The sequence below is a fragment of the Dendroctonus ponderosae genome, unplaced genomic scaffold (assembly GCF_020466585.1).
Source record: "Dendroctonus ponderosae isolate FM_Combo_2020 unplaced genomic scaffold, Dpon_F_20191213v2 Dpon_F_20191213_2, whole genome shotgun sequence".
In the NCBI taxonomy this organism is placed as follows: Eukaryota; Metazoa; Arthropoda; class Insecta; order Coleoptera; family Curculionidae; genus Dendroctonus; species Dendroctonus ponderosae.
The window spans coordinates 4,295,378-4,319,809 of NW_026018165.1; the positions used below are offsets into that span (position 1 = coordinate 4,295,378).

Consider the following 24,432-nt stretch of genomic DNA (forward strand, 5'->3'; position numbering starts at 1 on the left):
TATATACTTTTCTTCAGGTATTCCAGATAGTTCTAGAAATCTCTAGTCCAGGTGCGAAATTTCCCGCTTGTCAGTGTCATATTTGACAGTAAATGGGAGCCCCATTTGGGCCCCATGAATTTCGATCCCCCATTCCAAACGTGAGTACTCCAGGCCATTTCCGTTACAGTATTAAACATCCAGTATAAGTTATTCTTGACTTTCTTCTCAAGAATCAGATTCTGAAAATAAGAATTGACTAAGCTTCGACTTGCTCGATCTGTCCGCTCTTCAGCACGACATTTCAAATGAATGCATGAATTTTCCTGAAGGAAGTCCGCTGCTGCTTTAATTGCCCAGCCCCATATCAAAAAATGGAGAAAATCAATGATTGAACAACATTTTAGTTATTTTGAAGGTCCGAGATTTTCTCTTCTAATGCTACTATCAACGTTGTATCGTCTGCATATTATGCAGATTTGCATGTTTTCCAATACGCGTAAAGCATATTTGAGTATATTCATACAGAGTGTAATAATCTGGCGGAAAATAAAAATTTCTACTTAATTGCAATAATTGCTCAAAAATTATTTCCAGATTAGCCGTTCATGAGATTGATATACCAACATTATTTTCAGGAGTTCTGGATATCAAATTAATCTTACGATCTTTCAAATGCATTCAACCGAACCAAAATTATATGGATTATTGTATATACCTTAATTCATATATACTTTTCATATTTCCATAATATTAATTTATATTACGCAGTTGCTTTAACATAATTGGTACATACTGTATATTTTTTTGGCTTTTTCACTTTTCATCTGAACGTATATACATTTTTCTCTAGGATGTGGTTCTGTTGAATTTTGAGTTGACTCATTTGCATGTTGATCTCTTTCTCCTTACATTCAAATAAAATGAACGCAATATACTACGCAGCAAAGTTTATTAAAATAAATAACAATAAATATGTGTTTTAAATCTGCGAAGATGATCCTAAAATCATTCCACTAAACTTACTTAAAATGTTCTAATCACGACTTGTTTGAAATCTGTTCCTTGCTAACTTTTACCAGTAATAACTTGTGTTTGCTACTCTAAAAGTAATTCACAGTCTACCTTTCGCAGCTATTTTCTTTAACAAGTACTACTTAATCTTAGCTCATCGCCCCTTAAAAATAAAATGTATATAGAATTATGTGAAGAATTCTAGTGCAGTCTTAATAAAAAGTAGATGCCTTTTTCAAAACATCTAGAGACTTAAAAAACACATAATATGTTTAAAAAAATATTACAGAAAAGCTTTGCTGGATGACTTTTCACAGTTTAGACTTCAACCAATAAACAAAAGTGTGTAAATTAATGTTGTAAAAATGTAAGAAAACTACCAAAAAAACTGTTTTAATTGATTCTATAATAATACTGCGATCTATTTAAAGTGGATATGGTTCTATCCGAATTCATCCAAAGTAATTAAATACGTTGGATAATCCATTGGTGATCGACGAAAAAATTCCACTCTCCTGAGCTACTGGTTGATGGGGTGGCACAAATGGCCCTCTGCTAAACCCGCTGTTGGGTGGTCGATAGTAAAAACCTTCCTTCCGCTGAAAAAGGTATTTTATATTAAAAACAAGATATGCAGTTTGTTATTGATTCAAGAAAAAGTTATACAACGCAAAAAAAATGGCAAAATGTTTATAAAATCTAATTAAGGAACTTGGAACAATACTTGGTAACGTTGTTGTACAGGATGATTCAACATCTAGTACTAAGACTTTACGGCGTATTTTTTAAGTAAAATGGACTTTTTTAACTGCAGATTTCAATGGTTGGATGATTTTTTCAAATTGATATTAGATGTTTGTCAAACATGGCCGTATTTGAGCTTTAAACGCGCTACCATCAAGCCAGGCCATAAGCGAAGATAAAAATAAGCTTCAAACTAAATATCTAAATTAGTCTTAAAAGTGAATGCAAAATAGATTTAAGAAAATGTTTCTTTGATTTTATAATGAGAACACATCACTTTTGTCATAGACAAATTGTTATAACTAACAGCTCATTAACTTGAAGAATTCAACGAACGAAAATGTTTTATATTTTTGTGTATTTATTTTTTGCTATGGCGACATTTTAAACTCTCCAGTACAACATAATTTTTTTTGTTTGTCATCGCAATGTCCGATTTTTTTGAAGAACTTCAAAAGCCAAATTGTCTAATTTTCAGAAAGAAAAAAACCAAAAAAAAATGTTCCTCAAAATTAAAAAAAACCATTTCCTGTATGAGTGTATTTTTGGTCAGATCGCACTATAACAAAACATTTCAGAAATATTGAAACAATCCATAAAAATTATTTGAATTTTCACAGCAACCAAACAACGAGAAAAAATAGGCATAAAATAGATCTTTTCGGTGCTAATAAAACCCATCAATTAAAATAATCTACAATCATCACTAACCACACCATCAAACCACTTACATCACATGAAGAAATCATAACCAGAACGGCTTTAAATTAGATATTTTATTTAGAGCGAGGGAAATTTAAAGCGTCCTTGCTGGGAGGTTGTCCATCTAGTTGCAAGATCGGCTTAGGGGGATTTGTAACTAAGGGTGGAAAATGTTGCCAACGCTGAAACGAATAGTATATTTACAGTCCATCACCTTTAGCAATATATACAGCTAGCAAATGGGACTACTGGATGCCAATAATCAATATTACAGTCATTATTTCTACAACTTTTGTAGGTGACAAAAGAAAAAGGGTATATGAAAGTTTACTGGTACAATAAGCACTACAAAACACGCAATATTTCTGAAAAAAATGTTGCAAGTGTAAGTTGTGTTTTTTAAATAGAATATCGTATATAATTTAAAAAAATAATGAAATACTCCTAAGGTGCCAGACCCTTCTCTGATATGAAGATTGGATGTGCAATGAGGATTTTAACAATTGTTAGAGGAATGATTATCTAGATAAGTTCTATATTGTTGAGGCGGATTCATTTTTTACAAACTGCTTGTTGGGTATTTTGCCTCAGAAATTTTTGTCTTTAAAAAATACAGAATTTCCTCACGTCTTTTATTACAGATTGATAAATAGTGCTCCTATTTCGCAATATATAAATTAATATAATAATATTGCGAAATAGGAGCATTATTTATCCATCTGTAATAAAAGACGTGAGGAAATTCCGTCTTGTTTAAAGACAAAATTGTTTGAGGCGAAATACCCAACAAGAAATTTGTAAAAAAATAGATAAGTTTAGCTGTGCTTTTACCCAAGAAATGCAATTAATTTCTTTAATGTAATATCTGCTAAAAAAAGAACTAGATTTATGTAAATAAAAGGGAATTTATTTGCAAAAATCAGGATTAATTCGGTAAAAACTGATTCAAACGTCAAAATAAAACTATTTAGGAGACGAAGGAAATTCTGTCTTTTTAAAAACAACAATTTTCGAGGCTAAAGACCCAACAAGCAGTTTGTAAAAAATAGATCCAATGTATTCGATTAAAGTGTCTGAACATCAAGAGATTTCGACCATCATAAATATGTATAATATTTTTCATCAAATAAAATATTGTGGATCTCACAGCGTTCATTGTAACCGATAATTTATGGAGATGATCGAACAGGTGTCCGTAGCATTAAAAATAAGACATCCTGTATACGGGACTATTCAGGATTTCTAATAGATGTTAATAGAAACTATTAAAGATAGCAATATCTAATCTTCAAGACTTTCTACGGCCACGAGCTACGCCAGGGTGTTTGATAAGTCGTTTTTGCAGCAGATTATAATCCTACTAATTTTGGATATAGAGTATGTTACATAATAAAGTTTCCGATTAGAATATAAAAATAGAATATAAAAAAGTTACGAAATACTGGAAAAATGTATCGGAAACAATTCATCAAATAGTACCAGCAGTAGAAGTAGTATTATTAGTATCCACAGCGAGCCCAACAGATGAATCGATTTAAATGCGTTATGATCACTTGATTTTAAATAGGCGGTTGCTATTCCAAAAGACAAGGGTGTTTCTCCCTGTTTAAAAAGTATGAAGATTATATTCTTAATATTCTCCCGACATTATTTATTTCATGAAATGTTACCTACATTTTTTAAAATGTGACCGATCTCTCAATTGCACACTATTCAACTCAACAGTATGAACTGTTTGAGTGCCTCGGACAAAATTACAAGTGCTCACGAGACACTGCATCTGTACGTAACATCTTCACCTTAGCCCATATTTTTAAAAAGCGAATTTAGTTTCATTAATCGGTTAAGACAACGAAGGGCTTTGAATCTTGTCTAATAACACTAACATTAGATACCTTAGCTGCGTGTAAGGTGATGTTAAGGAGCGTCGGGTGCTCATCAACGACGATGAAGTCCATTTCTCTTGGAACAAAACCATCAGCATAAATCTGAATAATCAATCTTAATGAGATGAATGTCTATATTAAATAGGAATAAGACTTTACCTCAAGTTTATACATGCCAGGTAGAAGAATTCTCCAAAATTCCCCAAACTTAGTGGTTTGGAAGCCGACATCGCGGGATTTAATTTTAAGTGATGCTTTTTCAACAGGATTTCCTGCTACATCAAACACGAAACCATGCACACCTCGATGCGCTTCAGCAATGAATTTGATCAACGCCTGAAACAACACACGCAAGACAATTAACACCAATTATTCCAGGTAATTTGGATTAATGATAAGCTTTATAAATATATGTATAATTACCATTTTGTTATCTTCCCAGTACTTTGGCAATTCATAAGCTGGGGGATATTTGCAACACGAAACCTCTAAGGTAACTTCCATGCATCCATACCATACGTAATTGTAGTCCTGCATTCCTCCAGTAAGAGGATACCATTCCGCTCCATTTGTGATACCCTGGAATGAGAGTAATAGAAAAGTTTAATTTATTGTAATGTACAAAGTGTTTAAAAAGGTCCGTTTAAAGAAATGTATTTTCAACAATTCCTATGTTATCCATGTGAGTTTTCAATCAAAAGTTATAAAACAGATTTTAGGAATTCTCCAAATTAAAAGAGTGATCCCAACTTTTAGTGAGTCTCGATTGAATAATGAAGCAACTAAATTTAAAAATGTGTCTAAAGCGATTTTTACTGTTTTTTTTTCATTATCAGTGTTCTCAACAAATTTTTCATCCGTTTTCCTAAGCTACTTTTTCATTCTGAAACTCATTCATTCTACAAACATTCTGTAGTTGTTCAAACACCACAGATTGGATCTTGGACCAGAAGAACAGACTTTTAACAGTCGAAGTATCGATGTTTCGGTTTTCTATTAGCCGATCTTCAGGGCCATAAGAATAGAATGCTCAAAAAATAGTATGCAGAAATATTAGACATATAACGGGCGCATTCATTTACACCAAAATTTACACAGTTGGTCAAATGAGAACAGAATGCACAGTGATGTTAAATACTTCGCGGTTTAATATTTACAAAGCTTAACACATTTCTCCGGCAACAAATACAATTTTTTGTCTTTTCTAACGCAGAAGTGCGCTAAAGATTTTTGTCTACATGTGAATTGATATGGAACTTTATCAATTCTTTATTAAATTTTGAGATAATAAAAAAAATTACTTACTGATGGTTACGGTTAAGTAAACTTTTACATATACATATTTTGTGCACATTGCACTTTTTCTTTAAAACATTTAAAAGTATGTAAACTGTAATATTTTTTAGAAATACGACTATTCTTATTTCTAACAAAAATAGAATTGTTATTGATTTCATGATACATCGGCTCGAAATGTAGAATACGTAGACCAAAAATCTTTATTGACCTTTCCGGCCTTGATTACTTGCCCTTTATAACATAGATAAAATAAAAATAATACATAGGAACTTTGAGAAACAAGTTATACCTACCCTAAACGGCTTTAAATAGCGCATTACAATCTAAAATTTGAGATACATTTTGAACAGAATCGTTAATTTCTCCTTTCTTTAAAATTTTAAACCTTTCGGAAGTTTAATTCACAATTCCTGTTGCTTCTTTTATTGAATGACTTTGGAAATAACGGTAGACCAAAGTCCGCAATAAAGCTACAAAACTTGGTGAAACCGAGGATAGAAAGCAAATTTTAAAAAAACTAAATGAGTCCTTCAAGTTGTAGAAATATTTATATTTATGATATTTGAAAATAACTTTGTTATGGTATATACAACAGAGATTTCGGTTCCTTTTTGTAATAAATTTATTGGTTTCTGATGTAAGCAAGTTCAGATTTCAAAATGTGTTAATCTCAGGTATCCACATGATCGGTTTCGAGTCTGTTAGCTCTCATCAGTTCGGTTTAGCTTACATTCCCGAAACTGTTCTGTACTTCGCCCAACTATAACATGGGAAATACAGGACATATTTCAGAAGTGTTATTTTCGGGCTAAAGCCAACATGAGAATTAATAGACTGGAAACCGATCCTGGGGTGCCGGAAATTAACACATCTCGATATCTGTACCATCTTTATATATATAACCTTTGACGGCTCTGAAAATGCCAAAAGTTCTATTTTTTCCAGGCTGCAATTAGTTTCAGTGGAATCAATAAATTTTCTACTTTATGTATGTAAATATAGTGTATGTGCTCACCCTTCGGAATGAAGTCTGTGACGATTGGCATGAGACTCCTTTACTCATTTTAGCATGACTCGTCGAATATGTGAGAGCCAAATGCTTGAACACATCATCGTCTGGAGTCAGCGATGGAGTATGAGAGTAAGTTGTAAACACTATAAGGGAGAGATATTGTTAGTAGTTCTGATCATCTAACTAAATCTTTATTTAAATATTTTTACGGCTATTATTGCTACGCTGAATAAATATACTTACTGGCGCACAGAGCAGATGAGGCACAGACTCCTTTTTTGCGGCATTAAAAACTTTCAAATAATTAATATTACAAGAAAGCGTCAAATTTTGAAAGTTTTTGAATTAAAATATCAGATACTTATGTGTAAGATTATGCCAAAATTTCATGTTTTCCGTCCCATTATTGTTCATTTGTGTGGAGCAAGAACGCGGAAATTCAGTGGAATCTTCGGAAAACGTTTTAAAATATGTAAAACAAAGTCCCATAACTAAATACAAGTAATTGTAAATGCAACTTAAATTTTTTTAAATACTTACGTGAATTAGGACTATTGTCGAACGGATAACTAGCTACCAGAGCGCCACCATGCAAACTTCCAGAAAGAACAAACTGGATTTTCTTAATCCATTCCTTCACTGCTTCTGTTTCGGGTTGGGGTCTTTTGTTGTTCTGCTTGAAGTAGTCGGGGAAATTTCTGTTCAAATCGTAGCCTTGGGAATTGTACCTTGAATTTAACAAACAATATCAAATCTCAAACACAAAATTTTTCTATGAAAAAAAATGCCCAATAATATATCAATTTATATAATATATTCAATTTTTGGTCAATGTACTTTTAAACCGAGACAAAAATTTTATCGGAATCCTTTTGGAAACTTGGTCATTAAAAACACATTTTCGTGCACCTGTTTGTGTGGCCTTGAAGGCAAATATATTATTATTTTTTAATTAGTTGGTCAGCAAATACAAGTACAGCAATTTTGGACCTGGTCACTTTTAGCTTTAAACCCATGATATTTTCACCAAAGATTATAAAGCTTAAAACACAGTAGTGTGATGCGTTCAGAATTTTGCTTTCGTTAAATGCTCTATATTTCAGCAGTTTATACAGGGTGTCCCACCGGGAACCGCCGCGATCAATATCTGGAAAACTGTAATTAAATTTTATATAAAAAGTTAATACAGTTGCAGCCAATCGGATAATTATAAATTTTTTCTATTAGTAAATATTTACTTAATTTGAGTCGCATTTCTTGTTGAAAAAGACTTACTTTAAAGGAATTGCGACCACATTTTGTTAACTATTAATACGAAAGTATTAAAGAAATAAGTTTCAAAATGACATTGGAAAAACCACCTAAAATCAATTTTTTCAAATGAAAACCCCCATTTTTACAAATGTTATCTTAATCAGTATTACAAATAAGGGTAAGTTTGTGTAAAGTTGTCTATTCCAAAAGTGTTTAATTTTTCAAATATTGCCAATTTAATGTGTTCATATGGCTGTTTTGTCGCATCTTGTTTTAAATACTGTCACTCTTAGTTGCCATGACAAAAGTGGCCATTGTTAATACAATCAAATGCCAAAGGAATACTACAGCTGTCAGTTTGTAAGCTCACCTTTTGAAAATGATTAATATTCATGCCCAGACGCTTAAATTATGCAAACAAAGATTATTTGAACTTATTTATCATTTATGGAGAATTTGATAGTTATATCAAGAATTCAAAATAATTTTCAAATAGTCTATTTTGGGTAACCGAATATTCAAAATACCCAAACAACCCACTTGAATTGATTCAACATGCAAAAACTACCACCATCGAACCAAAACAAGAAGCTCCGGTATTTAATTCATGGTAATATTTACGCTACTTTACTACACATTCATTCAAACCCGGTTTTCATGCGCATCGAAACCGGTTTCAAAGTCTACGATGGTTGGGTCGGTTGAAATTCCTCGGGCAACCCCGCTTCCTATTGGCCAGATTCGGATTCCAAGCATTCCGACGAAGATCTCTCATCGGGGCAATTCCCATTCTTCGGACCTCCCCGTCTGCCATCGGATGAACGAAAATTCCGCGAATTCTTCGGCATTTTATTCACTTTTAGATTGGTTTCGGTTAGAGAACTAGATTTGGGGTGTCATAGAGTAAATGTCAAAATGACAAAATTTTGTCACATACAGGGTGTTTTTCCCGCCCATTTCCAAATTTATTTCATAAATTCGCTAATTTTTGTTGGCATTTACGCATGGACAAAGAGTGACTGCATTTGCAAGTGTTGCAGCGCAACAAGAAATGCGACTCAAATTAGTGTGGCGGTATCTGTCATTTTTACATAAAACTTCAAATGTGTGAAATACGGTTAGACTTAGGCATATGATATTATACACAAAATTTATTTATAATTTCGAGTAGAACCCCAAAAATCTAATAATATATAGGATGTTCCATTTAAAATAAGCAAGTTGATACCTACTTTCGGTTTAACCGAAAGTGTGGCCATCTTGAAAATATTTTAGACCGCTTGCCCCCAATGAATGTGGCACACTGTCCAATTTTCAAATTTCTCCTAATTACAGTTTGCCAGATATCGATCGCATCGGTTCCGAATGAGACACCCTGTATATCACGTATATCAGGAACTTATGCAGCTTGAATAAAAATTAAGCAGATTGACAAGATATACATATTCGCTTCTTAAGCAATTTTGTGTCCAGATTATTTACTTACATAACATTATTAAAAATTATATTTTGCAACAGAAACATATATACTTTCTTGCAGGATTGTTGATTGCGGTTCAACTTTATGTAATATTGTTTTCATTACTATTTTTTACCTGTTTAAAATAATATTTTAGAAACATACCTTCCCTGTGCCCCATCACAAGCCCCTTCTTTGGAAACTTCGAATCCATCCGGATTCATCGAAGGCATAATGTGAATCCGAGTATTGTCCAATAACCATTTAATGTACTGGTCTGTGTTGTAGTTGGTTACTAAATACTGCAATATAGTTTGTTTTAATATTTGTATGTTGATTAATTTACCTTCTTACGTTGATCAACTGAAGTAGAATCTCTCGGCTAACTGCCTCATTTCCATGAATATTTCCGATATATTTTACATCTGGTTTGCCAATCATGTGCTCATAAGGTGAAGCTGAGACGACCATTACCCATAAATCACGACCTATAAATTCAATTCAATTCAATTTATTTATTTGAACTTTTTCCAGTACGTTTACAGTGAATAAGTTCACATAGTTAACTTAGCTTAACTTAATTTAATATAATGATGCCTAAATATTTGTATGTATCATCATCTAAATGAAAATTATTTCAAAAAATTACCACATACGCACTAACTATTAATTTAATTAAAATATGCTAAAAACTAATTTAATTTATTTAATTTAAATGAAAAGAAAAATACATGAAATAACCAAAACAAAACTTTACACACTTTACTTAAATTAATTTTAAACACACTCAAAAACCACAAAAATGTAAATTTTCTGCAGTAACTAAACTTTGTAATATTATTCACCCCTTTCAAGTTATTTGGTAAGACATTGTAAAATTTAGGAGCCAAATAATCCAAAAATCGGTACCCTATTTTTTTTTTATTATTGGTACCCTCAGGTGATCATTCACTCTATTCCTTTATAAATGTTTAAAAGGTTTGTTGTGTTTTAGGTGTTTTTCTAGTAATTTTCTGTTACATTAATTTTGAGAGTTTTAACGATCAATAATGAAAATATTTAATAAAATATACTGTTCTTCACTCTTTTACTGTTCGTATTTTAATTTTTTTGGACCATTAGACTTGTTTTTTAAATCCCGGGGTCTTGAAATTTTAAAATGCCGTTTTCGATGAAAGTCCAAATAAAAACGAATTTGATTGATTTCTTTTCCTGCTATTTAATTGTTTGTTCACTCTTGTCAACAAATGATTTTTAATGGAAAATATAATGTGGGAAGAAATTTTTTTAATGAATCAGTTGTAAATGAGTATATATTAACAGAAACAAACTAAACTAAACATATAACCAGAAGCAAAAAAACTTACATGTTATAGTTAATTAAGCCGTTAAAATTAAATCGTTAAAATTAAATTCTAGCATTTATTCTTCAAATATTTTAAAATAAACTTTTCTAAATTTCTTCCAAGTTGAACGGGGTTATTGAATGACGTATTAACTATTTGTTTCCATAATTTAGAAGTTTTTTGCATCATACAAAAGTTTAGGCGCTCATATCTAGTTTTCGTCAAAAATACTTTCCTTTTATACAGAGCGTTCCAAATTTAAATGGTGGACCAATCTTAATTTAAATGAACGGTTAACTTTACATTGTGATTTGAATGCTATGCCAATTTTTATCTCGAATAGATGTTGTTGATCACTTAAAGTTGTCTAAACGATATACATATATAAAAGTCGCAATTTTATAGAGTGGATAAAACTTACACTTTTTCGACAAAATTATTGAGATTTTGCATTTTGGGATTCTACTTAAAGTTCCCAGCCGAATGAATACAAATATTCCATTTAGATATTTAAAGTTGCTCAAACTCAAAAAATTCATTCAAATCATCATGAACTGAAATTGGTTGGATTGAAAGATTTTTAGAATCTCATTTGGACTGCAGATTTTCTTAAAAGAGTGTCTCAGTTTCAAATAGAAAAGAATCTATTTCAAAACAGCTGTTGGGTTTCACAAACTCAACTCTATATAGATATCAAATATATGTGGCCGATCCAAAATTCCACAAGCCTTCGGATTCTGCAAGAAAGTCCAAACTACATATTTCACTGAAATAATGAAATAAGTTCGAAGATTAAAATAGTCAAGTATCTGAAGAAAACTATGCGTGAGCATCTACAAATTTTTACGAAAGATATTTCCTTAAACCGCGAAGAAAATTTAAAACATCTTATACATCAAAGAATAATAATTTTTTTGAATTTCGCATTAAAACTAATTCTATTATGGAAACAGCATTAAATGGCTGCCTGCTGCTGTGAAATTCTATTTATCACTCTGGTCATATCATCTGGTCATATTAAATTAGTCAATTAGAGGTCATCATATATGACCATCACATTTATGTATGACCTCTAATTGACTAATTTAATAATGCAAAAAAACTATTTTACCTTTAACTGATTTCCCAATAGAATATAAAGCAGTGAGGGACGGATATCGGGCAGTAGTTTGTCGAAGATATTGAGTCATCTGATCAAAGTGATGATATTTGTGCTCAAGCTTAATATCTACATCTTTAAACTGGGGATCCAAATTCAAATTTCCACCATTAACAAAGTCAGATTCCGAATAATGCCGCTGTTGGGACTCTTGATATTGATTGGGCAAGTCGCCTTGATCTGAAGTCTGAAAAATTGCAATCTTGTATAAAATTGTTTTTTACTATTCAGTTCACTGTAATGACGTCAATTGATACTGAATTCCCAGAAGGTATTTTATTTTTGTAATTAAATAGTTGTTCACTGAAAAATAAATCTTAGCAAATGCTATGGAATGATCTTGCCAAATAAAACATGTAAAACAAAGACAAACTATTCATAGAAAATCCTGTTTGCATTTTAAGTAATGTAAATTTCGCTATCGCATTAAGCATAAGTATTTGATGATTTAGTCATGCTTACAGACCAGTTTAAAACCACACACTTAAATCTTTAAAGTATCTAAAAACAGTATCTAGGACACCGAAAAAACCTGTATAAAAGCCAATACTGCAGATAAAATTTGTTGCAACATCTTTTAGCCAATATATTAAGAGTTTTGAAATGGTCACAAATTAATCAAGAAATAGCTAATTGTTTGCTTACCGATATTCTTTTGATCTGAGTTGTATTCTGTATAGTTCTAGTGATGGCGTCATCTGGAAACACTACAGAATCATCAGCAACGTTGATTTTTGATGATAACTGAGCTTGACTGTAGCTGTCGGCTTGATTATTGCTACTGTGTGCAACAATCGCTAAGAAACAAGTGGTTTGAGTGGTGAGGAATACCAGTCGTTTTATCACAGTTTTCATTTTATTGCTTTTAAGTGATCCTGAAAGCAAAACAATAATTGTTTTAACCAAGATTAAAACTCCATCCATAAAAATTAGTGTGTCAAATAAATTTAAAACTCCTAAAAATTGGTTTTAAAAATTCTCAGAAAAAATAATTTCTGATATAAACTTGGTTTTCACCCACAACTAACAAAACTTGCGGTTGCTTCTGAGTGCGTTTTGAAAGAAATATTCATATGAAAATGCATTTGAGTTTACATTTTTTTGCGAATTTAATTAACTTTAATTTCAATTAAGAAATATGTGTTTGGACCGTTATTTTTTATTTATTTTTTTTAATTTAAAGAATATTTCAATGAAAACAGTGAAAGAAGGTTTAAATGTTTTGCTGATGAGTTTGTTTGTTTTTTTTCTGGATTAAAACTACCTAATGTTTTAACTTTCAGATTTGTCTAAGATGGTCTTCAAGCCTTGATTATCAAACACACCATTATTTTTTTTTTATTTCCAATCTTTATTATATAATCAATGTTGCTTCTCTCAATCGTAAAAAATAGTGGCTAAAATGACAACGATACACTATTTCCATGTTACATTTATTGAAAACAAATACAATAATTGATAGAATTTAAACAATTCACTGATTTGGATAATAATCATGAAAAAATTATAATGCAAAAATGTGATTTAATTAGATATTAACGCATACAAATATACAATTCTATACAACATAGCTCGTTGAATAACAGGTACAAGTATCAATTCTTCCGACCTTGATCTGCTGACTTACTGCAGCTCTTTCATCAATCCAGGTCAGACCATTTTTATTAAATTATTCGCTTCCGTTTGGTTCGGTTAATACGATTTCGTCCTTACGATAAATTATAATAAAAAATAACTCATTAAAAATATACTCATCTAAAAAGCAAGTTGGACGAGCATATATTACAAATTGGAATTTACTATGCGAACAACTAAAAGACATACATATATGAGCAGTTTTCTTTTAAAGTGGTGTAAGTCCATTTTGAAAAAAAATTTGTTGATGAAATGATAAAAATTAATACAATTTTCTATGAACTTTTTATTCATAAACTTTTCCCAAAAAGCTGTTAAATTTTTCATTGTTTATATCATTACAAAGTTACAAACATAATTACTTTGAAAATAGTGTACGTCCACTTTCCTCAAAGACATACTACTATTTAGTTCAAAATTGTATCTCCTCTCTCCAAAATGTTGATCCCTATGAAAGTGGTGCAAGTCCTTTTGAACTTATTAAAATTATAAATTTTTGTTAATCGCAATTTATAAAAGTTTACATTATAAATTTAAATCAATTTAATATTTAAAAAATACAAAATTAGTGTAATAAGACCTTCAATATTTCCATATTCAATAAGAAAACGGCTCATATGTATTAATTTGAGTTTAGCTGGAGAAGTTAAGTAATTTTTAATATTGCACAAACACCCATGTAACATAAATGTTAGTGCTTAAGGCGACCTGTTCTCGATTAAAATGTACTTATTAGAAATTTGCGTTTTGTGTTATGACCAATTTTATTCAATTCAAAAAAATTAAAAAAAAATGTTACTGAAGATCTATTTCGCAAATTATGAAAGTTATGAGTTCATTCGTTTTAATCTGCTCTTTTTATTTTAACTATTTAAAAAATATATAAAATATTAAATTTTTGTCGCAATTACAATAAACTGAAAGCTAACAAATGTACCTTAATAAGTATCTGCTACTTAGCAGGTACAAGTGAAAAAGCAGATGGATCAAAATGTTGTTTTAAATTTCACCGAACCTAACGGTTTTAAATGGGGTTTCCTATAAGCGCGTAAACAAACATGAATAGCTTTCATATAAATTATCAGGCCATGACGCCGAATGGAAATAAAGGAAAATAATAGCTTGTAAAGTTGTGAAAAAATTTAATTACGTACAACACGTGCATAAACAGAGTGGTTCTTGAAACCTGGCAAAATCATCAATTTACGCTTTCACAATTTTTAATTTTGCATTGGCAAATTGTTGTTTGAATGTAAACATTATATATTATTCTAAAAAACTTTAGCGTTTTAGATTCACATGAAAAAAATAAATAATCAGATTATTATAACTACTCTATTAGCGTAATACTAATCTCCCTGAAAAAAAAATGCGGTTGGCAATGAAATATCTACAGATTAAATGCAAAAATATGCATAATTGGACGATCCTATGCTTACGTATAAAATAACGTACAGTGGAAAAAGATTCTCATTTGCTTAATTGTCTCATACTGCTTGGACACACACAAGTATTTCTATTAATTTCGGATATAATTGATTATCTTCAATTTACAGAAAATGTCAAAAAGCAAAGGTTTGAAAAAGGTTTCAAAATAGCATATGTTTGTGCCAAACGTGTTTTTTAATTCATATTTTGTTTCACTTTATTTAAAATATCGTTCTTTATTTCTTCCTTCTATACAAGATCTTTACGGGTCACCCACAAGCTTTTAGGAATATTAGGTTCTCAAAATAAGTTTTTTTTCTTCATAAATATATGCGCAAAAAACCAGAGGTTCAAAGACACGACGTGTCGAAATTACAAATGATATTCAAGTTTTCCGTTCAAACTATTGAAACTTTTAATATATTTAAATCAAACCGGGATCGAATGTGCAAGGTGATATTTTTAGAAGTCATGTTTTTTCACCATCGAACTTTTTATGCTGGACCATTCAAGTCGAACCACTTTTCCTTAATTCCTCTGTTCTTTCTTGTTCAATTTAGAATATTTCTTATTTCAAACTTTCATTTTGTATTTGCCACCGTTTTTGATTTATTTGCTAACAAATTAATTAATGCACGGTATTTAATTTTGGCTCGGAGAAGACAGAAACAGGATATTGTATTACAGAAAAAAAATAAAAATCTTCAGTAAATTTTAAAAATCAAATAACTTGACTTGTGGCTTTTGAAGCAGCCTGCATAATACCTACTACAAATTCCAAAAATTTGGAAAAAAAAAATTAACGGGTCTCAATCATGATAATACATATAAAATTTAAAAATAACTCTGAATATACGGGATATTCTTTAAGGCCGTTTTAACTCATCTAATTACAAAGGGACTTGCAGCATTTTCTGATTAATTTCACTTTTCAAAGTTTTAATGCAAATGTTGCCTTTGATGGCAAATTTTGTAATATAACATTTTCTATATTTGCCTTTCACAAAAAAAAAAACATATAATAAACTGTAAAGGTGATACTTTCAATCATTGTTGCCTAACAGGTTCAAATTGTTTTGAACCAAATGTACACCACGAATATTTCATTAAAATTTTAATTACATTGCAGTAAATGTTTCTCAACATACTAATTTTTATTAAATTTATTATTCGTTTATTCAAAGTTTCGTGGACTATTAAAAATATCAGTATAATCGGCAATAAAATGACGTTAGTTTAGTTTGTATGGAACTACACACAAATTATCATTGACCAAGTAAAAGTAACTGAAGCCCAGTACAATTAATCAAATTGAAAAGTGAGTACTTTCTTGTCTGAAACAGTACAATGCTAGAAAGTGTTGAAGTAAGCAATGAAAAGATATAGAAATAGAACATACTTAAGTGATCAACTTAAATAGTTTATATTGCGTTAAAGAACTTCTTTCACGAAAACATTCATTTTGCCCCCTTAAACGCAGTTTTATATGTAATTTTTAGAAAGTTTGTTGTGTATTTTACCAACCATTTGGTTTTTTCATGTCAGGTTCCATATACGAAACTCAAACCGGCTTTATCAAAATTTCGAACTAGTGGGCGCTTTATATAAATATTCAACTGTAATCAATTTTATTTAATTTATTTACGCCACGTACTGCTTGATGTTACCGTTATTTTGACGCCCTATATCCTATATATTTAATTTACCAAATTCTCCGATAAGAATGAATAATAGTTGCACGGTAGTTGTGCCGAAAAACTTTTCATTTTTTTAATTGTTTTTAAAATTTCGTAATTCGTATTAAATTGATAAGAATTTTAAAAAAGTAGATGCAACAACTCTTTGAACCAGAAAACAACGATGTAAAGAGTTATATAATAACTCATTAAGCTTAGCTAGAAGCTTACTTAGAAATGAGCTAAAGATTAATAATAGCAAATTGGTTGAAAAATATGATAATTACATTAGGTATAATTTTTGTACAACCGTTTTAAAGCCATTGACGATAGGTTAATTCCATATCATGATTTTTATAGACGAAATAACCATAAATTAACTCTGAGACAAATTCGTAATTGTATTAGTTGTTAAAAATTCATACACTATCTAAAAAAATCAATCTCTATACGTCTGTCTGTATTTTGGATTTAATTTGTCTCCTATTTAATATGAAAAACTTTTATTAATTTTAATTTTGTTTATTATATACTGTTCAGGAAACTTAATTTTAGCAAAAAGCAGCTAAACCATATATCGATAACATAGTAATTATATAAATATTGTAGTAAACATAGTCAAATAAAAAAATTCAATATACTTAATTAAATGAAAGCCAAACAACATAAAAAGATTAAACATAAAATAATTAATAGACGTACTTTTAAAAAATCTAAACTGGTAATTCAGTACCTCAGAGAAACTAACTTAACTAACTTAATCCCTTTAAAATATTAAAAAATATTCGTTCTTTTCCAAAATATTCAGTAAATTCAAATCATAACTTTTCAAACGATGAATGCAAATGTGAAAAAAGTTTCATGTCTTAGTTTTGCCTTAATTTATAATGCAGGAAGTTTCCATTTTTTGATCTCTATAAAACATTTAAAATATTTTAGAATGTTTGCAACTCACTATAATCTTATATTATACTTACTCATAATCAGTTTTAATGCGTATTGTCAGACTTACATTACAACAAATAATAAAAAATGAGAAAACAAAGTAAAACAAGAAATTGGCCAAAGAACAGATTTATCTTGAAACACAGTCAAGACCTTAATAACCCAAAAAGTTTACGTCTATTTTTGCACCTTTAGAAACCGCAAAAAACATTTTACGAAAAGCAAAAGTGTGCTCACAATCATGTAAAGATTTAAACATATTAATTAACTCAAATTCATCAAAGCTGGGGCCAATTTAATAAATAAATAGTTATTTTATCAAATAAATAATTAATCTTTTCTGTGAAAGATTAATATTTTCTTTAAAGCAAAACTGCAGTATCATAAATAATAATAAGTAATATTGAAGTTTGCGAATCAAAAGGAGATTATACACGATAATAATGTTTATGCTATTGTTAAAAGAATACATTTGCGGTTTTCTCAGGAATTTTATTACATTAACAAGTGGTAAACCCGACAAAACCATGCAATTTGGGATTAGATAAACCACTTTTTTACTATTACCGCTTCATTGACCTTGCTAATTCTGAATTCTTCGCTCTTATTGATCGCACATCTGAGCGCATCTCGTCAAATTGCTGTAGTTTTTCCTCGCTGATTTAGTAAGGATTCTTAAATCCTTTATATGTGAAATGAGCAGTACTTACCTAATTTAAAAAAACACAAAGGATATTATTTCTAACAGAAAAATTTAACTATTTAGCTATCGCAGTCATTTGTGAAGAAGTCGATGGTAGCTTGGATCGGCCACTAATTGCAGCAAAATGTCACTAAAAACTCTGAGAAAATATTTAATCGTCTTTCACTTTTACGCTCGAACTGACTAAGAAAATCACACTGACACTGTTTTCTCTGTTTCTCTGAAATCGTCACAGCTTTCTCATGATTCTGCTCGGAGTAGTCGATACGGAATGGACTTATTTTCACCTGAGTTGAACTTGTACCGTTTGATTCAATGTTCAGTGGTTTAACAGCGGATGAGTTTAGCCATAGTCCGGTAGTATTAAACTGTTACGAAAATTTTACACAGTTTTGCAGTCTTTTTTTAAATTTATTGCAACTTTATGCAACCTGGCATTGATAGAATCAAGGTAAATTGCCAACCGAAACGAGGCTGACAAGGGGTCAACAATGCGAATAAATAAAGTAATTTAGTTGACCTGTACAATTTTAAGTTATTGTTTCCTCCAACGGCATACAGAACTCATGTATTTGATTTATTTTAAAACTTTTCAAAATATGTATGCAAATGATAGAAATATGCAGTAAAGCTTTGCATAAATTTAAAAAAAATAATAATAAAAAAAGCTACTGCGATCTACACTCATTTAGAGAAGACTAAAGAATCCTGCAAATGGTGATGTACAATATAAAATAAATGTCGAAATATTCAAAGAGCAGCAGAATTGAACACACAATTTTCAATACAGCCTCGAAATCAAATGTATGAAATAAGTGAAACAATATCAAACCATATACGCACGCGTTAGAGGAAACAAAAATGATGGCCGGTCATTTACATTGTGTGTTTTCCTTTTATTCTATTACACGAAATCCGCCCATTTTCCTTGTTTCATTGATATATTTTTCACAACTAGGCTCAGTCACAGAGAAAATAAAATATTTTACTTACTCTATGGGCCTAGTTAAGTCTAAGACACATTTATGTAAATCCATATAAATTTTTGTGCACTTAACAGGTCCATACGGGATAAATTCAAAAATGTTCTTTTTCAACGTGGAGGGGGCTTTGATAAGGCCATAACAAGCATATCTACATCATCATCATCATCAATCAGCTTATTGCAGTCCACTGCTGGACGAAAGCTTCCCTCAATAATTTCAACTGTCCTCTGTCTTGTGCTGTCTGCATCCAGTTCCAATCCAGAGATTGCCAGCATAGATCGTTCCATCGCTAGTTGCGTAACTAGTATTTTCTTTATTGTCCGTTTAGTGAGTGTTAGGGTTTCGGCCCCGTAGGTAAATACTGGACTGGTAAGGACACACTGGTTAAAAACTTTCCTCTTTAGGCAGTTAGACAACTCTGCCTTGAACACATATTTGAGATTCCCATATACAGCCCATGCTAGCTCTATTATTTGAAGAATTTCTAGGATCTGATTATATTTTCCAAGAGAAATCGCTTATCCGAGGTATTTAAAGGAGAGGATCGCTTATCCGAGGATGTAGTTTCTTCCACCCTGATACCGTCAATGCCTATGCCTTCACCGAGCACAAGGTTTGTCATAATCTTGGTTTTGGGAAAATTTATTTTAAGTCCTACTTTTAATGACTATTCATTTGGATTTCTTAACATTGAGACGGCGTCATCCAGTCCTTCGGCTATAAGGACTATATCGTCGGCAAATCTTAGGTGATTGAGTCTTTCACCGTATATATCACACCTAGGTTGTCCCAGTTTGTTTGTTTGAACATGTACTGGAGAACAGTATTCGGGAGTTCAAAAATCCAGACGCCTCCTGGTGGCTAAAATTATAACTACAAGTTAAGTAGTTATTTGGCAATTGTTTTGTTGACATTGGTGTCACCTTGGTGTTTACATCTGATTGTGATTTATTTTGTTTAGCTCTAATCCACTTTTGCAAGCTTTTAAGAAAAGAGAAGCAGATCGAAAAGTATGTAGGTATTGTTTTATGTTATAAATGTCATCAACTCCTTGATTGCTTGGGTGATGGTGGCGTTTCGCAACGTCAATGTCATGTCAATATGGAATTTGTCAGTGTTGTCGTGGAGTCTGTCACATGCAGTAGCATTCTGATAAATATTTTTGATAACTGACGAGTACCGATAGTCTATTCTGCAGTCTGACAGAGCTTTCAGCATTGTGTGTTGGTCTACTGAATCCAATGCTTTCTCATAATCTACGAAGATAAGTACTAGAGGCTTGTTGTACTCCACACATTTCTGAATAACGTTCTTCAAAATCTGGAGGTGGTCAGAGGGCGTGGCTATTAAGCTTTTAAGAGGCCTGCAGTAAAAATTGTTTTTATAGCCTGCAGCAGCTTGTTTCCTCCCATTCTAATTGCTTCGATAACTAATCCATCCTCTCCTGGGGTCTTGCTATTTTTTATTTAAAAAAGGGCTCCATTTATATCGCTTACTGTGATCTCTGGGATATTTTTCGATTCTTGGTTCAGAACTTTAATAATTATTTTCGCCAGGTGCTCCTTCTGTTTGCTTTTTATATAATTTGGTATAAAATATCTACTATTTTAAGGATTTCATCTCTGGTTGTTCTCACATTGCCTTGTTTATCCCTCAGCTTGCAGATATCCTTCTTGCATTGTGACAATTTTTTTAACAAACACAGACAATTATGCCTTTTCCTGTATGATCTTCTTTATAATCTCCAAATTAAATCTTCTTGCGTCGTTTCTCACAGCTTTTGAAATTTCTTTATCCAGTTCTCGTAGTTGCGCATAATTCTCCTTATATTTATTTCTTAGTTAATTTCTAGTTCTCCTAAGCTCTTTAGTATTCTGACTGATCCTCTCATCCTTGGCCTTCCTCCCTAAGCAGCCGAAGCAGCCGATTTGATGCTGTTTTCTACAGATGCGCTTAGTTCCTGGATGTCGATATCTTCATCTTCTGAAGGTCTTGGACTATTTTACTGATGTTCGTGAAGCAATAGTCTATTTCGTTTTGTGTTTATCATCTGGGCTTATACAGGTCCATTTGTTTTGCGGTTTTTTGCGTAGAAGGAGTTTAAAGCCAATAGTTTGTGCTGTTGTATGTAGTTCAACAGTATACATAGTCTCTGGTTGCGTTCTCCAAAACCATGATGATCTTCAAGTGAACTTTCTGCTTCGTCTTGTTTTCTCTCAAGTTTTGCATTGGAGTCACCCATCATAATGGTGAAGTGAGTTGGACTGCCGTGCAAAGCGGTGTTTAGGTCTCCATAGAAAACTTCAATATCTTACTCATCCGAATTGAATGTCGGATGTTGAAGCGTAAGCCTGTATTATTTTTAAACTATATCTCGTGTTTAGTTTAAATGTTAAGGTGAATGACTCTTGAGCTGATACTTTTGACCTCCTTTATATTTGCACGGAGTCTCTTGTGCACCATGAAGCCTACACCTCCCTCGGATTTTTTTTCTAATCCTTTGTAGTGGAATAAGTTTCCGGATCCCAAAGTGACTTGATTTTCTCTTCTTCTCCTGACCTCGCTGAGACCTACGACATCCCACTTGATTTTTTTCAGTTTTTCCTTCAGTTGGATCATCCTCTCATCTGAGAACAGTGTTCTGATATTATAGGAACATATTCGAACAGAGATTTTGCTTTGGGAATTTGTGGCATAACTAGCAATTTTTGGCCCTCCCCAGATTCCATAGCCCAGAATTCCGAGGCAGCCCTCCTCGGAAAGGTGGCATTTTCCCACCTGGGGACTATATCCTTACATACAGGGTGTCCCACCAGGAACCGCCGCAATCGATATCTAGCAAACTATATTTAGGAGAAATAGCCTACAAGGTCGATGTAGGCGTTGTTTTTCTAACATTAATAAACTTTGCCCTCCCAGATATTAACTTCTTATTTGGAACATTTTTTCCTCCGATCACTCGTTTCCAAAATATTTAAGTGTTTCAAGAATTTTAAAAAATGTGCCTCAAGTGTTCAGATGGACAGTAGACTGATCCAGGATTGCTGAGATACCCTGAACAAAGTGGCGGAACAGAAACAATTAAACCTAGTGTGAATTCAGGCTCACATGTGGTTCGAGGGAAACTGTCGAACCTCACATAGGGTTAAGTAACCGACAGATAGCAAGCTGAATATGAGCAGCCCAGGAATATGAGGTACGCTGATGAAACCGCCTTGTAAACGAGCAGCCTTGAGGACACACAACACCTTTTAGAAAAATTAAATGATTGATGTAACGAATACGGACTAAAAGTTAATTTTAAGAAAACCAAGTTAATGGTTGTTACAAAATTTCTATAAGATCTGAACTAGGCAAAAAATAGAGAATGTGTCGACATATAAATATCTAGGGACTTGGATAGAACAAACAGGTGACCAAGCAAGAGAAATAAGAACGAGGATAGAAATAGGCAGATCAACATTTGTAAAAATGAGGAAGTTATTTACGAGTCGGAATATTAACATGGATCTTACGATGAGGATTATACGTTGTTACGTTTTTTCCATGTTCTTGTATGGAGTTGAAGCATGGACCTCAAGAAAAACCACATCGACAAACCACAAGCATTCGAAATGTGGTGCTGCCGTAGAATGTTGCGTATTCCCTGGACCGATAGACTTACTAACGCCGAAGTGCTGAACCGGATGCAGAAGGAATGCGAAATCATTAACACCATGAAAAAAAGAAATCTTCAATACCTGGATCATATAATAAGAGGACAGAAATACACACTTCTCCAACAGAGAGTCAAGGGTGTAGACAAGACAAAGAGTTGATAGAAACCCCAAGTGACGCCAAGATAACATCTAAATGGACTGTGGTCTAAACAGACACCTACACTGGTGAGTCCCGTGTGTCCACAATGTGGAATAGCAGAGGAAACATCATACCACCTATTAGGAGTCTGGCATTACTGGTCGTCTAATAGGAGGCGCCTCCTTGGGGCCTCCACACTCTCCCGCATCGAATTGCCTTCCTTAGAGTGGAGACAGATCCTTACCTTTATCAGGTAGGTGGGACGCCTGGGTGGCTAAGATCAGGAGTGGTAAGGGGGGAATGGATGGAGAGGGAATGGCGAAAAGGGCCTTTAAGGCCTGCTCACCGGATTCGTCGGGTCCCCCCACAATGCTACTACTACTACTGGTCAAGTATCGAGTGTCATTTATTTATGTAGTATACTCCCAGTTGCTCAGTGAGCACGTCTCTGGTAATAAAGTTGGTTTCATAATTCAATGAATATATAAAAGAAAAAAATAATTCAGTGTATGATATTTTTTTATAAAGCAATATGTCAATAAAGCTTGAGTGGATATCCTTTAGTGCTCTTCGAAGTATATCGGTATATTTATGAACCATCTTGTATATATTCTAATATAAGAATGGGTGAGTATACAAAACAATAAATATTATTCAAATCTCCTCAAAACGTTCGAAACCAAATTACTAGTAAGAAATAATCCTTAAAATCAGTTCATTCGAGAATAAGAAAATACACAAAAAATATTCTTTCTAAAACCAAAATAAGACGCATGACGATGTTTCAGTGCAAAATTTGGCTTTACACCAATTATTTCTAAGAGAACATCCTGTATGTTAACTTCTCTACTTCGTTTCTATACCTACTTCGTACATCTGCATACTGATTTCAAAACATGTGTCAATTTTTTCGGTGTATTGGCGAATGCTGCAATTAGGCACTTGTTATTAATAATTTCGTTTTTATTAGAGTATTTTTATATTTTTTATTGGAATTGGATTCTAAAACTAGTTTATTGAAGTCTTAAAAAAGGGATCTGAACGTATATTTTGCCTTTCTAAACCCGCTTTTGTCGTGAGCAGCTGCTCACTTAAGAACTTAAGTTATAGAGCTTAGCTTTTTGTGAAAGAAATATTCTTACAAATTTTCCAATAATATGATTGCCAATATTATTTTTGCAATTTTATTGTAAACAATATGTATGTAAATCAGTAGGAAATGAACCAAAAAATACGAAATATTGTAGAATTTCTAAATTCGCTTTGTGGTTCTTCGCAATTTTATTTTTAACTAATTTTCATGCTAAAACTTGAACATGACGTTCATGGAGCTAACGTGCTAATCATGAATACATGTATCATATTTTATCCTATTATCAATGGGATAAACGTTTTAATCTCAGCATG

The 24,432-nt window shown here is 32.0% G+C and overlaps 2 protein-coding genes and 1 long non-coding RNA gene across 8 annotated transcripts in view; 1 reads left to right on the forward strand and 2 right to left on the reverse strand.

Annotated features, from left to right (window-relative positions):
* The first annotated feature begins 107 nt into the window (after positions 1–107).
* LOC125503498 lies at positions 108–555 on the forward strand. Its single transcript, XR_007280919.1, has 2 exons — positions 108–140; positions 213–555. It is a non-coding gene; the product is annotated as an uncharacterized LOC125503498 (long non-coding RNA).
* A 359-nt stretch (positions 556–914) lies between these two features.
* Positions 915–24,432, reverse strand: part of LOC109538330 (carboxypeptidase D) — a 31,820-nt gene continuing 8,302 nt past the window's right edge. Inside the window, exons 1-13 of one of the 6 annotated variants that reach the window (XM_048663680.1) lie at positions 18,426–18,694; positions 18,249–18,380; positions 12,500–12,729; positions 11,807–12,041; positions 9,704–9,837; positions 9,515–9,651; positions 7,177–7,364; positions 6,880–6,909; positions 6,640–6,779; positions 4,749–4,904; positions 4,485–4,661; positions 4,326–4,427; positions 915–1,592 (exon numbers count right to left, since the gene is read on the reverse strand). In XM_048663680.1, coding sequence (XP_048519637.1) covers positions 1,446–1,592; positions 4,326–4,427; positions 4,485–4,661; positions 4,749–4,904; positions 6,640–6,779; positions 6,880–6,909; positions 7,177–7,364; positions 9,515–9,651; positions 9,704–9,837; positions 11,807–12,041; positions 12,500–12,709 — 1,656 coding nt within the window. In that variant the 5' untranslated portion in view covers positions 12,710–12,729; positions 18,249–18,380; positions 18,426–18,694 and the 3' untranslated portion in view covers positions 915–1,445. Of the gene's footprint in view, positions 1,593–2,468; positions 2,622–4,325; positions 4,428–4,484; positions 4,662–4,748; positions 4,905–6,639; positions 6,780–6,879; positions 6,910–7,176; positions 7,365–9,514; positions 9,652–9,703; positions 9,838–11,806; positions 12,042–12,499; positions 12,730–18,248; positions 18,381–18,425; positions 18,695–24,432 lie in introns of those variants that run through there. The other 5 variants (XM_048663679.1, XM_048663678.1, XM_048663675.1 and 2 more) reach the window with 5 other exon arrangements.
* Positions 19,335–21,846, reverse strand: LOC125503566. The gene is made up of 2 exons (XM_048664241.1): positions 21,648–21,846; positions 19,335–19,693 (listed from the first exon to the last, which is right to left on the reverse strand). Exons 1-2 carry the CDS (start codon positions 21,844–21,846, stop codon positions 19,335–19,337), a joined length of 558 nt encoding a protein of 185 aa, XP_048520198.1.